Here is a 14,865-nt window from a genome sequence, read left to right as displayed (position 1 = left end):
TGAAGGCAAAATATTGAAGTCTAGCCCCCTAAAACTGGAGTCTCACGTGACAGAGATTAAATATGGGCCAGTTGTGTAAAGCAGAAGGAGTTACCCACATGAGAAGACCCCATGGCTTTACTCAAAGAGAAAAATACATGGGCAAGACTTCTTGTTCAAACAAGCACCTACGGGCACACGGACAGCGGGAGGGGGGGTGGGAACGGACAGCGGGAGGGGGGGCGGGAACGGAGAGCGGGACATCGCGCAACCCACCCGTGCAAACGACACGTTAAAAATGGCCAGCACAAACATTTAAAAAAAAAAAAAAACAAACACGCCCACAGCCGCATGACGTGCGAAAAGGGGCAGGATGAGAAAAAGATCGCCGGAACGCCCACGAATCGCCTCGGACCGTGACGGACAGATCTCACTTCCAATGGCTAGCCTCCATTTATGGAGCTAGCCAATGGAAGTGAGAGGCGGTGACCAAGCCACATACTCTTCTCAAAAGTTTTTGCTTGCACAAACCCGTGCTTGCGTAGCTTTTCGCCAGGCGAAACCTAAAAATGCAGTACTTAGAAGTCAATAGCTACAACTGGAGCTATCTGGTCGCGTTTGACAGAGGCAAATCCAAAGGTTCAATCCGACCGCGATGAAACACGAGCTAGACACAGGAGTCACGCAGACCCGCTGACAGCACTTTGGATGCTACGTAGATGCTCGGGGACAATGTGTTGAAATACGGAGGTGATGTGTCGCTGTTGCAGGCGATGCGTCAGTTCTGATGTCGGGCAAGTTAGTGGTTTTTTGATGTCAAGAGCGATGTGCGTTGGTTGTGGGGTGTCGATGTCAAACCACTGAACTGAAAGCGATGTGTCTGTTAGAAGCCATGTCAGGGCAGGGATGGGTCAGAGTCAGGAACAGGATGTCACAGCCATTGATGATGCGTTGTCAGAGACTCACTCAGCAGCAGTGATTCGGAGGCGCTGTGTCGGCAGAGACAGGGCTGCGTTGTAAGTCGAGATTGTTGCATCGTGTATTCGGCGAGCGGTGTCCACAGCTTCAGTGCAGGCAGCGGCAATATGTCGATTTCACAGGTAATGCGCCGGCTCTGAACAACGCTTCGGTGTCAATATGCTGGGTTTTTGGGTTGCAGCACCACACACTCACTTCTAAGGGCCCAGGACTGGGTCTGGCAAAACTTGGCAGAGCATGGCTCACAGCAGAGTAGCCCAGGAGCTGGTAGCAAGATGCAGGGGAAGGACTTTGATATCCCTGAGCCTTTAGGAACATGAGGCAAGCCCTTGGAGAACCTTTAGAGATGCAGGATTCAGAGAGTAAAGTCCAGTCCTTTCACTCCCAGGCAAGAAGCAGAAGGTCAACACAGCAAAGCAAGTAGCAAAGCGGCAGTGTCTTCTGACAGCACAACAGCTCTTCTATCTAGCAGAATGTCCTCAGTGCAGAAGTGTTCTGACTATATAGTGTCAGAGGGCCAAGACGTATATCCATTTTTGCCTTTGAGGTAGGGAGACTTCAAAGAAAGGTCTTTGTAGTGCACAAGACCATGCCTTTCCTGACTCTGGCTCCAGACACACTAGGGCATGCAGCTATTTGAGTGTGGACAGGCATAGCCCTATTCAGGTGCAAGTGTCAGTACCTCACTCTCACCAGCCTGGTGATGGGTGATCAGGATATGCAGGGCACACCCCAGCTCCCTTTGTGTATGACTGTTTAAACTGAATGCACAAAACATAACTGTCATTCAACCACAGATGTAATCTAGGGAAAGGCAGAGGCACAGAATGTTTAAAGTAAGAAAATGCCAAATCGGCATTCTCATACCTGCAATTTTAAAACCAACTTCAAGGAAAGATGTGTTTTTAAATTGTGAGTCCAGAGATACCTAACTTACTCTTTCTTTATTTGCCCAATTGAAAGTTACATTTGTATAAAGTGTTACAAGGCAGAGCCAATGAATCCTATGGGAAACATAGGACTTGCTGTAGTGAAAAAAGAATTAAGCAGTTTTTCACTACTAGGACATGTAAAACTCAAAAGCACATGTTCCACCTTTTAAATAAACTGCAACCTGCCCATGGGGATACATTGGGCCTACCTTAGGGGTGACTTATATGTAGGGCTCTCAGATTTCCATTTTTACTGATTTCTACAGATAAATACAGACAGAAAACAATTTTTTTTCCTGCCTGTATTTATTTTTAAATACAGAAAAATAAGTCTTCTTTTGATTATTTTTGCTCCTGTCAATCATGAGTGACAGGTCAGTAGGTGTACAGATTGAGAGGTAGGGGAGATGAAAAAAAGACAATAGGTTTCCTAATTAAGCTTAATTCAGTACAGATCTACAGTTATATTTGCTGGTTTACAATGGGTGGTTTCAGATAATGCTATAGTTGGACACCTTTTGGGCATTCAAATGCAAGTATACATGTATCAGTTAAATAAATGCGCGAAAATATCCATTGCAGCTTCGTTTATACAGAAAACAAAATAAAAATGAATAAATACGGAAAAAATGAGCAAAAAAATAAAAGGATAAATACAGAAGAAAAGTCGAAAAAATAAATACCATAAAATCGGGAGTCTTGCTTATATGTAATAAATGGGAAGGTTTGGACCTGGCAAATAGGTGAACTTTTCAGGTCGACATGTCAGTTTAAAACTGCACACACGGGATCAGCAGTGGCAGGCCTGAAACATGTTTAAAGGGCTACACATGGGAGTGGCACAATCACTGCTGCAGGATCACTAGTAGCATTTGATTTAAAAGCCCTGGGCACATGCAGGGCACTGGACTAGGGACTTATCGGTAAATCTGATATGCCAATAAAGGAAAAACCAAATGCCATTAAATTTTAGACACAGAGCACATACACTTTAGCACCGGTCAGCAGTGAAAATGTGCCCAGAGTCATAAAACCAGCAAAAACTAAGTTCAGCACACAATCAAAACAGGAGATCAGAAGGCAGAATGACAGGGAAAATCAGGTAAAAAGATGCCAGGTCTAACATGTGTCCCTCCCCAGCAGAAAGTTGGGGGGGTGGGGCGGGGGGGGGGGGGGGACTACCCAACCCCTTGGGAGTTCTCTTAACTAAGGAAGAAGAGCCTGGAAAGACCATCAGCATTGGCATGTTCTGATCCAGGCTGGTGTTCCACTGTATAGTCTATTCCCTGTAGGGAGATGGACCACTTCAACTGTTTAGGATTCTCACCCCTCATCTGCCTTAACCATCTGAGGGGTCTGCAACTTCTGTATAAACGGCCTGTTTCTAATTTCTTTAAAAATTGGTGACCTGTAATGCACCCTTATTATGCAACCAGTTGTGGTGTAAAGAAAGTAAAGTCTGAGCTCAACTGACATAAGTTATTACAGTTGAGTTCTGACTCAAATGCATGTTGCCAGAGCCAGCAACTGAGGTGAAAGGGAGGTCAGGCCAAAGAGCAGGTATTTAAAGCAACAGAAAAATACAGTGCTTTTCTTTCTCCTGCACTATTTTTTCTAGCTTACACGCTGAGAAGCAGAAAGAATGTTTATTCGTTGCACACTGTAGGTAATTATAGAACAGTTAAAATATTTCTGCATGTTTCTAGACATTCTGAGCTACTGCAGCTTTTTATAAAAACACAATAAACAAACAGCCTGTAATTGAACGGTTTCCAATATCTTTTTGCAACAAATATCGAACAGGTTTTTGGTGGGTTTATTTTCGTACTAGAGGTTCTATTTTTATTCTTCATGTTTGGAAACATGCTCTCTCCTTCATGTGAAAGAGTTACGCACCAAGGTTTTAAACCATTCCGTGCGCACGGTATTTCCAAGCTGTGCGGGCGTTTCGATTAGTGGGCGTGGATTCGGACAGCCGAGGGCTGTCCTGCGTACACGACCACTGTGACGCATGACGGCTCCCAGCGGTCACAAGCATGGAAGAGGTTAAGTGATTTATAGGAAAGGCAATGGTGTGACCATGTATTTTATGGGATAACCCCCTGATGTACATAAGTCACCTCGCAGTTCCATAACTGTATAAAGGAACCCTGCCTTTGGCCTTGTTCCTCTATATGGTTATGGAACTGCTCTGTGAATTGTAATAGCGGTATAATGTATACTTTATCCCTTATATTAATTTGCAGCTTCAAACAGATATGGCCATTTCCCATATCATAGCTCCTCTTATCAGTCTCAGAAACAAGAAGACAAATTGGACATTCTAGGATTCAGTTCCGATGTCCTTCAGAGCACAACCGACTTAATCAGTATTGCTGAATCAGCTCAGTCACCATACTGGTTCAGTACAGCATCACATCAGGAATACAGTAAGCCACCAAATTAACAAGCATTAGCAAAACAAAAACTAACCAATGTGGCCTTTTCAAGCAATGTGGATTGTAGTGTTATTTTTTTTAATTGTATTTTTAGCACTCTGCTGCTAAATCCTCATAAAAAATATTAAGGGAAACTGGCACAGGAGACAATGTCAGGTAACGCACATTTAAAAAAAGTGGATGTGATCAGAAAGAACTGCACCACTCACAGTGCAAAAGAGCCAATGACTGAAGTGTGCTGACCCATTGCCTGGTGCAGTATGCTTTTTTGGGAGAAAGCAAATGTGAATGACTAAAACAGAAGGAGGCATATCAAAGCTCCTCTCCATATATGTATTGTTCTGATTTATGATGTATAACCTGGGGCTCACTGAACAGCCAGAGTTGCCTAGTGGTCAGATGTGAACATAAATTTGATAAATGTTATTAGATAGTATAAATGTTGCTATATTTTTCATTGAATCAAAGCACTTTTAGGATTGGAGTTAGATAATAGAAGTTTGTCATGTCCCACATTGTAAACAAATACACCTTAAAACTACGAAGAAAGCAAAAATAAGCTACCAGTCTCATAAAATAGATCTATATAAACCCTGATGAACAAATCGTACATGATTCAGAAAAGGGGGTGGTGATGAACAGAGTGTCTGAATTAAGCAGACCACTCTTACCCAGTCAAAAGATCAGGGCTGAATCCATCACCGTTATTTAGCTCACTGCATCACCCCAGTTCAGAACCTGGCTATATGCAAATTAGTCTGACCCAGTGCCTCATGGGAACAGGGCAGACCAAACTACCAAGCCAATTCTTCACCGGAAAGGAGACAAGCTTCCGGGGACAGTTTCTGGCATTTCAGCCGTCGTCGGCCCGGCTTGCTTGAATCCTGGTGGTGCAGTGAGCAAGGGACTCATGTCTGAGTATACCCATCACCACCCCCTTTTCTGAATCGTTTTTGTCCACCATAAGCGTGGAAGGGTATACTCAGATGTGAGTCCCTTGCTCATTGCACCATCAGGATTCAAGCAAGCCGGGCCGAAGACGGCTGAAATGCCAGAAACCGGTCCCCAGAAGCTGGTTTCCTTCCCAGTATAAGAATTGGCTTGGTAGTTTGGCCTGCCCTGTTCCCATGATGCACTGGGCCAGGGTCAGACTAATTTGCATGTAGCCAGGTTCTGAGCTGGGATGGTGCAGTGAGCTAAGAAATGGTGATGGATCAAGCCCTGATCTTTGGACTGGGTAAGAGTGGTCTGCTTAATTCAGACACTCTGTTCATCACCACCCCCTTTTCTGAATTGTTTTTGTCCACCATAAGCGTGGAAGGGTATACTCAGATGTGAGTCCCTTGCTCATTGCACCATCAGGATTCAAGCATGCCGGGCCGAAGACGGCTGAAATGCCAGAAACCGGTCCCCGGAAGCTGGTTTCCTTCCCAGTATAAGAATTGGCTTGGTAGTTTGGTCTGCCCTGTTCCCATGATGCACTGGGCCAGGGCCAGACTAATTTGCATGTAGCCAGGTTCTGAGCTGGGATGGTGCAGTGAGCTAAAAAGCGGTGATGGATCAAGCCCTGATCTTTGGACTGGGTAAGAGTGGTCTGCTTAATTCAGACACTCTGTTCATCAACACCCCCTTTTCTGAATCGTTTTTGTCCACCATAAGCGTGGAAGGGTATACTCAGATGTGAGTCCCTTGCTCATTGCACCATCAGGATTCAAGAAAGCCGGGCCGAAGACGGCTGAAATGCCAGAAACCGGTCCGCGGAAGCTTGTTTCCTTCCCAGTATAAGAATTGGCTTGGTAGTTTGGTCTGCCCTGTTCCCATGATGCACTGGGCCAGGGTCAGACTAATTTGCATGTAGCCAGGTTCTGAGCTGGGATGGTGCAGTGAGCTAAAAAACGGTGATGGATCAAGCCCTGATCTTTGGACTGGGTAAGAGTGGTCTGCTTAATTCAGACACTCTGTTCATCACCACCCCCTTTTCTGAATCGTTTTTGTCCACCATAAGCGTGGAAGGGTATACTCAGATGTGAGTCCCTTGCTCATTGCACCATCAGGATTCAAGCAAGCCGGGCCGAAGACGGCTGAAATGCCAGAACCCGGTCCCGGAAGCTTGTTTCCTTCCCAGTATAAGAATTGGCTTGGTAGTTTGGTCTGCCCTGTTCCCATGATGCACTGGGCCAGGGTCAGACTAATTTGCACGTAGCCAGGTTCTGAGCTGGGATGGTGCAGTGAGCTAAAAAACGGTGATGGATCAAGCCCTGATCTTTGGACTGGGTAAGAGTGGTCTGCTTAATTCAGACACTCTGTTCATCACCACCCCCTTTTCTGAATCGTTTTTGTCCACCATAAGCGTGGAAGGGTATACTCAGATGTGAGTCCCTTGCTCATTGCACCATCAGGATTCAAGCAAGCCAGGCCGAAGACGGCTGAAATGCCAGAAACCGGTCCCCGGAAGCTTGTTTCCTTCCCAGTATAAGAATTGGCTTGGTAGTTTGGTCTGCCCTGTTCCCATGATGCACTGGGCCAGGGTCAGACTACTTTGCATGTAGCCAGGTTCTGAGCTGGGATGGTGCAGTGAGCTAAAGAACGGTGATGGATAAAGCCCTGATCTTTGGACTGGGTAAGAGTGGTCTGCTTAATTCAGACACTCTGTTCATCACCACCCCCTTTTCTGAATCGTACATGGCACAAGATATAGCGCCAACTACAGCTCTGCTTAACTGTAAGGAGCGGGGTCAGTACTGATCTGCATATGGCGGACCTCTCTCTAGAGTGGCACACTGGGTGCAATCAATGGGCTGGAATTCTACCCAGAGTGATTGCTAGTATTTGAGACTATTCACAACCATTCCTTGATCACATTTTGTGTGAATGAAGAAATGTCCTAAGTGGCCATGGGTATGCCCAGACCAGTGTTCCTTGCTCGGCGTGCAAAGTATCCAAGCTATACCTAAATGACGAGAAGTAACTAGGCCAAAACTTGATGGGTTGCTTGTGTTTCCTTCTGGATGAGGCCTCATCTGGCATTTCTGATTGGACTGTTCCCATGAGGCGCAGGGACAGATTTGCCTAACATGGTCTTCTGTTTAGAGTGGCAAAGCTGGTAAAAAAAAAAAAAAGACAGGTTGGAATGCTACCCAGTGAAATTTCCAGTTGTTAGACCGATTGCAAGCGCTCCTCCCATCACCTTTGTGTGAGTGATCAAAAAACATGACAACAGCACTAACTTGCAGCCATTGGCAGGGGACTTCTTGTGCTTTCCATTTACTTTTTCCCCATAAGAAACCACAGTCTAAGCCACAGGCACAGTTTTCACGCGAAATCATGGTCCTCTGGAGGATTTAAAGAGGGGGTCGTTTGTCAAATTGTGAAGTTATAAAAGACTTCTTCATAGACCAAAATGGCTCTGTGGAGACAATTTTCGTAAAGTCAAAAGCCTCTTCCTGGTCTCTTATCCACACCTGATTCTCAAAACGGTGTGGTAGAGGATGACTAAACTGCAAAACAGAAGCAGGACTATGAAGCAGTAACAGCATGGTCTTTGGCTTACCAGCTTCTAACTGCCACATCTTCTCCTTCAATCGTCTTTCGATGGCAGCGCAGCAGGGGGACATTTTACTTTGGAAATGCATTCACTGGAACCTGCCGCTTGATGTCATTTATACAGAGCAGGCATGAAAGGTCCACAAATTAAACAAAAGTGTCAAGATGGCCTGGGATGCATTAACTAACCAACTATTTGTTCTGCTCAAATATTTGCATTCCTGTAAAATGTATATAAACTGATTATTAAGTTACCTTTGCCTTAACCCAGAACGCAACACAATCAATATCTATTCAATGCAAAATTATTACAGCTTGTAGACAAGTCAAATACTATCCAACCCACCTAGTGCAGAGTGAAAGGAAATCCAGATATGAGTTTTGCTCTCATTCGAGTTCATCAGAGTACAGCTCAGCCCAGAATGAGCGAGGCATCGAGTGTATGTGTAACCAAACCGCTCTTAAAGCTACAATCTTATGCCACGTTCTGGCTCAGCAGTGACGATATTTCGATAAATCAATACTGAAGACCACAGAACAGAGGCATCAGAGTGAGCTATAATATAATACAATTTTATTGGGACGCATGAACCATGTACAGGTTTTCTTAAATAAAAAACTTAGCAGACGTTTTGCCAAGGTGTGAAAGTAAGCCAGACCCAGACCTCTCATGGCTTTAATAGTGGACCATTTGCTATGGATAGTAGATAGAATTTGATCTATTAGGAAACCATCTCTAAAGAACTCAAAAATAGTGTTCACATTGGTGTGCAGAATAACGATGGACTGGGATGCGTCCCAAGTAAATTGCCAGTGGCCTAAGATTAATTAAAAGATTCCATCCATCACTTTTTTGTATACTTCGTTGCAAAGCTCTAAGCAGGACAAGGGGGGCATGGGCACACTGGCCACTGGAGCCAAGCTATGCCTGACTCGACTGATGCTCATCAGTCTTGGGATGCCTATGTTCCTGTTCACAGAGGTCCTGGCCTGGCAGTTTTGGTTGGTATGTTCCTATTGGACCAGGGTCAAGACTGACTGGCATATGGCTGGGTCCAAACTGAGGTGTCATGGTGTGCAAAATAATGATGGACTGGGATGTGGCCCCAAGTAATTGCAACTGGATGAGTTTAATACAAGCATTCGCTCCATCCCTTTCTTGTACATCCAGGGGATATTAGAGACATGCAAAAATATACTACGAGTTAAAAAAAAAATCAAGTGCTTTCATAGATCTTTAATGTGCTCTGTCTTCTTGAGTTCTCGGTATTAACTGCTATAGCTTGAGAAACAGCTCAGCAGCTTTCAGCCTCTGCCTTTCAATTTCCAGGCCCCCATACGAAGGCGCTGAAAGGCCCATAGTGACAGAAGAGGGAATCTCACATGAAAAGGAGAGACTGGAAACACAAGAGGAGGTAGCACCCTCACCAATTGGATGTGTAGAAGGTACCAATACTTGCAGGACCATCCTGGGGATACAAGTATGACCCCTGTTCGGTCTGTCATTATTTTCCATTGGACCCTACTAAGATTAACAAATGTACTAAAAGTGTAAAGAAGTCCCTTGGGTCAGACTACGCTCATGGCATCCACAGCCTCTTGAAGCAGGGAGCAAAATTTTGGCAGAAGAGCATTCTCCGGGGAGGTGAACAGGTTTAGCCAGTGAGCCGCAAATTAGACCTGAAGCGCTTGAAACTCTCAGGAGATCGGCATAACATCATGGAGAAGGAAATACTCAACTGAAACTGACTGCAAAACTATTCTCTGTCCTGGACAGACTGCTGACAAAATAATTTGCCCTCTACCCAACTTTCTAATTCCTCAACCAGAAGGGATAAACAGAATTCTGGAGCCTCCAGGTAACTGATGTATGCTCTGGCAACCTGTCTGTGTGAACTTAAATTGCTTGGTTCTGTGGGAGAAGTGCTGAAGTCGTAAGGGTCTTTGAGAATCACTGCCAGCTCTGGAAGATGCAAGAATTTCCTAGTTCCACGATATCCCAGAATAGAAAGATTCTCCTATGTTGCCACCCAACCCTTACGCAGTGTCAAACTGGCTTCTAGTGATACTTGTCAGGGAGCTCTTTCCTTCCTCCAGGACAGTAATTAATAAAAACCAGCTTATTGTTCATCACATAGGCGAAACCAATGATTGTTTACTAATATAGGTAAAAGCTGTGAAGGAAGAGATTATCGCTCACCTGGTAAAGACTAAAACGAGGAAAACCGATGAGGACGAAAAGTGAACTTTGCACAAAGTGTCTCTCACTCTGTCTTTCCTCTATCACACAGTTAAGGCTGCGACCCAGGTCTGATCAGACGACTATACTGATCACTCAACTCACAAAACTCTTCCCAAATATGCCTTCCAACCAAGCACTATACAAATATCATCACATGACATATTTCCGACCTGCAGGTGACAAGGATAGAGAGAAGTGGAAGCAAGACGGATACCTGGCCAGCTCAGCCTTTCTTCATTCCCTGATCTACGAATGCGAGGAATATGATTACATATTATGTTAAATCAGAAAAAAGTTTGTTCTGTGCGGCAAATATAAAAATACACTCACACTACAGTTACGGTCATTCCATTGGTACAATTGACAGTGAGTGATGTGCACGAAGCGTAGAGACGCAGTCTCCGAACGGGTGAAAATTAACCCTTTTCTCGCCTTGAACGCTCAGCAGCTGCTCTGGGACATATCTTCTGTGGGAGGTAATAAAAGTACAGGCGAACAGATTTCTCGCAGACGCCAACACCTGTCACAAAATATATTTGTGGCGCTACCATGCAATGTTAACAAAACATGTGAGGGAGACATCGGGCAACACGTGTGGGCAGACACAGACAGGTGTGGGCACTTGAATGTGGCTCAGAGGAACGTTCCAGAAGGGCCATGAAATGTAATCTCCCAACCCCGCTCCCATTCATCTTCAGTCGTACAAGCAGGATTCAGAGAATAGGGTTTAACTTCAGAAGTCCACATACAGCACAAATAACGAGCAATGGTTGTTGGTGTGAATGTGCTCGAAGGCCAGTTTTTAAATGTGGGTGTTTCATTAGATAAACAGGCATGCTGGGAGTTGTAGTCTTCATCCTCTTAAATCGAAAGACTTGTACTAAAACATAGGAATATGTTCTGCTAAAGGAAAGGTCAGGAGTCGAAGCATAGACCCTGAATTCAAGAATAGTGTATTTACTGCACCAGTCAAAAAAACGATACCCTTAAATGGAATATTTACACTATGTGGTAAATACTTCCTATTCCCGTGAAAAATTGAGTTTTTTACACAAAATTGATGCACTCAGCATATATAACATTTTAATGCCATTTTCCTCTTGGAAAGTTCGACAGATTTGACCTACTGAATTTTTCTAGCGAAATTGTAGGGGCTATGATGTTTCCTGCATTCCGATCCATTCACAAATGATTCCATTACAGACGTTAGAAAGATGAAAGGTTGAGTCAGCCTTACCAGGCTCCTAACACAAAACTTGTAGCTGACAGCAGATGCCAAATATGAGCTTAACTATTCGGCTATATATATTTTTCTTTACTTAGGGCCGCCTTTCCATAGGAAAAGGATTTACTAATAACTTTGGCACCTTTCGTGGAATCTTAATGAAACGTTACTTTTTTTTTTAAGTTTGTGCTAGAAACCCAGGATTGGTTGAATATGTTCCCAAGTGACGCGCCACTACTTGCAACCAGCTTTACAAACATGGGAACAGAGATCCAAGGAAATTAAGTGAGTAAAAAAATGACAATGTTTAAACAAGCCGGGAAGTCGGAATATTAAAACAGGGGCCAGGAAATGGTCTTGGGCCTCTTGGCACTTGTGCAGTGCAAATTTGTAGACACGGACTGCTGCAAACAATATTCTGGATCAACACCCCCAAGGATCATGTTTCATCAAGAAATATCTCGGACTAGAAAAGTGGTGTACCAGTGAGAGGGGTCTGTAAGGTCACACTACATACACCAATTAAAGCTATTTTACGCTGTTGGTCGGTGCAAACGTGTCAATGTATCAAATGTGGGTATTCTGAAAATCGCATGGGCGATCCCTCCTGGACATACATTGGGCACCCCCGTGGGAAAAAATATAATAAAAACACCTACTTGAGCAGGGGTGTCTGCTGTCGGTCTAAGAGAGCCAATGGGTCTGGCTATGTACATAAAAGATTTCTATAAAGTGCACATAAACAATTATTTACATTGTCAGCATGGATCTGGTACTCCCGGACCTATGTTGGATAGTGATGCTCTTCGGCAAACGAACCTAGCCTTACAAGTTAATTTATGAACCTGGATATTTAGGGCTGACCCTTTAACCATCGGAATTTGAGAAACGCGCCAATGTTTTGTTGGCATTTGGTAGCAAACGTGACATTAGGACATGTCAAAGCGCAGTAGTCACCAGAAGTGAGCTTTTAGGGAATACCCCATTTAATGCTTTGCAGACTATTGAGCCTGACCAGAAGTGAGACTCAGTCGCAAAAGATAAAAGTAACCCAGGGTTTGAGACTCGTACCGAGCTACTGAGACCTCGCCAGAAAAAGCGAGACCGACTGAAATATGAGAAACTCGCAACCAAAGACCGAAACTGTGCGCCAAAGTGCGAGTGAGACTGTGACGTAATACGCAAGGCGCGCACGCCAAGGTGAGAGGCGTGCGTCTCACAGGTTAGGCGGCGCTCCAAGGCAGGTACCCAATGCCCAATTAGCACCAATAAGGGAAACTCATACAGAGAGGAATACCATGCCCCAAGGTGTGAGACTGATAGTGCCCCAAAGCGGGCAACATATGCCCTACGGGTAAGGGGTCACCCCATAGCATAACACGTATCTATATTACCAAACGGGCGGACCTTGGCTCCCACCTAATTAGCAGGGCCGTTCTCCAAAGGCCTGAGACTCACACACCATTGAATGAGACCGTCCTCGAGGTGCGTGACTTGCAACCACTGAGTGAGACTATGCTCAACGTTAGTGATATCGCACCCATTAAGTGAAACACTTATCCAAAACTTGTAACTCACTCCCAATGAGACCTGCTTTCACGGTAATTGATTCAGATCTAATCACTGATGGTGTGACATGCAGTAGAACTCACAGCCAGGGAGTAATAATGTGTTCCAAGGAATGAGAGATTCGCGCCTAGTAAGTGACGTGTTGTGCCATTACGTGAAACTCAAGAATTGTGAAACTGACTGCTAAGCTGCGAAACTCACCCAAAAAGCAGCACACTTAAGTTTTCTAGGTCCATGTGCGCGGAGACCACCCAGTTTCTATATACATTCTGGATATTATGAAGTCCTGATTTAACAACCAGATAAACAGGACTACAAAGGAATATATCTGCACTGGAAGGCGCAATTCAAAGCAATGTTATTTTACACTTTCGGCCCAGGGCCTTTCATGGATAAAATCATTTAAACAATAGGACACTGAAGTAGAAAAGCGAGACTATAATGCAGAAAGGGAAAGTACTAGTAGGAAAATATATGGGGAAGTAATTTTCGGGGAGGGGAAAACTGGAAAGGTTAGAGAAGCTCAAAGTGCTGGGAGTGCCAACATGGAATTCCCCCTATAGTGACAAAGTGTGGCTACCCCAGAACCAGGGAGATTTGAGAGGAGAGCTCGAGCAGATTGATTGCGTTCCAAGATGTGACACCCACCTGGTGAAGGAGATAGGGCTTCCGCCAGGGAGCGAAACATAGCTCCAAGGCGTGAGTCTGTGTTCGGGGTGCCTGTGAGATTCACACCCTCCGAGAGTGATGTGCCAATCCGTGGAACTCCACCCACAGTGCAAGACCTTAACCTGAGGCGCGAGTCACCTCCTGCGCCTCTCCTGTTCTTATGTAGTTCTGTAAAGGATCCCCGCCCCGTACTTACAGGAGTTTTCTGATGGTATTGCCCATCCTTCCCCTTCCTCCATGGAAGGGGGCCCTCTCTCGCGCTCTGGCAGGACCCGGCAGGAAATAAGGGTACAACAGCCGGTCCCTCAGGAACAGCAGCCAGTTGAGGCGCTCAACAACCGGCCTCTAAGAGTCCTCTGAGCGCACCGGCCCCACCTTGTGCCCCAGGCTCGTCTCCACGGGCAGCTCCGAGTCTCTCCCCGCTCCTGACGGACCCCAGTCAAGCACCAGTGCTATATGTCTTGCTACCGGGGTCGCTCCTTTGCTGGAGTACCGTGACGGGCTCACTCTTTGCCCCTCCTGCGTCCTCTTCTTTGCCCCGACGCAGGAGCCAGGCACGCCGAATTCGTCTGCACAAAGCTGCCTTGTCTGTTTCCTGGTTTCTAGCCCCGCATATGGCCCAGCCTCGGATGTTTGCAAACCTGCTGAGGGTTGGGAGGGGCGGCTCCTGCCTCCGCCGGCCACAGGATCCGGTTCAAGGCACCTGCTGGAGGGAGGACGTCGTCCCTCGTTCCACAGCATGCTCGCGCCATCTGCTGGATCTCACGCGCCCTTTTCTTAAACGTTATGCCCATTCCACCAGTGGAGGGACAGGGTCAAGCGTCTGGTCTGTTTATCTGCCAGGGGGAAAATAGCCCCCCCATGCTGCCCGAGCCACCTGCTGCTGGAGGAAATATGACAAGCTTCTGGAGAAGTGCTTTTATACATATATAATGTTACAGTACATCAACACATATACACTCTTTGTTTGGAGAGTACATTTATGTTCATTCACCTTTAGATCGACAGTAGTTAATGTTGGTCTGAATTTTAAAATGGCTACCGTTGTTTGCCATCTTGACTTTGTGGCACATGAACAACGCAAAGCTCTCTTTTCTTCTTTCCCAAGTGAAGAAATGTTTTCTTATCATTGTGATAATTATGGAATGTTGTAGTGAATAGCCCATTCAAAAGACACCTGCAAAGTACAGCTTGGTATGTGTATTTATTTTATTTATTTTAAAAAGTTTTATATAGCGCTGGCTAGACCCGGAGGTATCAGAGTGCTTTACATGAGTATCAGATCATGGT

General features: G+C 45.3%; 1 protein-coding gene across 1 annotated transcript in view; it reads right to left on the bottom strand.

The window, feature by feature from the left end:
• Positions 1-14,325, bottom strand: part of C2_1H11orf52 (chromosome 2_1 C11orf52 homolog) — a 172,370-nt gene extending 158,045 nt beyond the window's left edge. The window contains exon 1 of the mRNA XM_086957177.1: positions 13,772-14,325. Within this exon, the coding sequence (XP_086813303.1) occupies positions 13,772-13,797 (26 nt within the window). The 5' untranslated portion in view covers positions 13,798-14,325. The remainder of the gene's footprint in view (positions 1-13,771) is intronic.
• Between the last annotated feature and the right edge of the window lie 540 nt (positions 14,326-14,865).

This window comes from Lissotriton vulgaris, chromosome 2_1 (assembly GCF_964263255.1).
Source record: "Lissotriton vulgaris chromosome 2_1, aLisVul1.2, whole genome shotgun sequence".
Lineage (NCBI taxonomy): Eukaryota > Metazoa > Chordata > Amphibia > Caudata > Salamandridae > Lissotriton > Lissotriton vulgaris.
The sequence above is the reverse complement of the archived record's forward strand: the minus strand, read 5'-3'. Positions and strand labels throughout refer to the sequence as shown.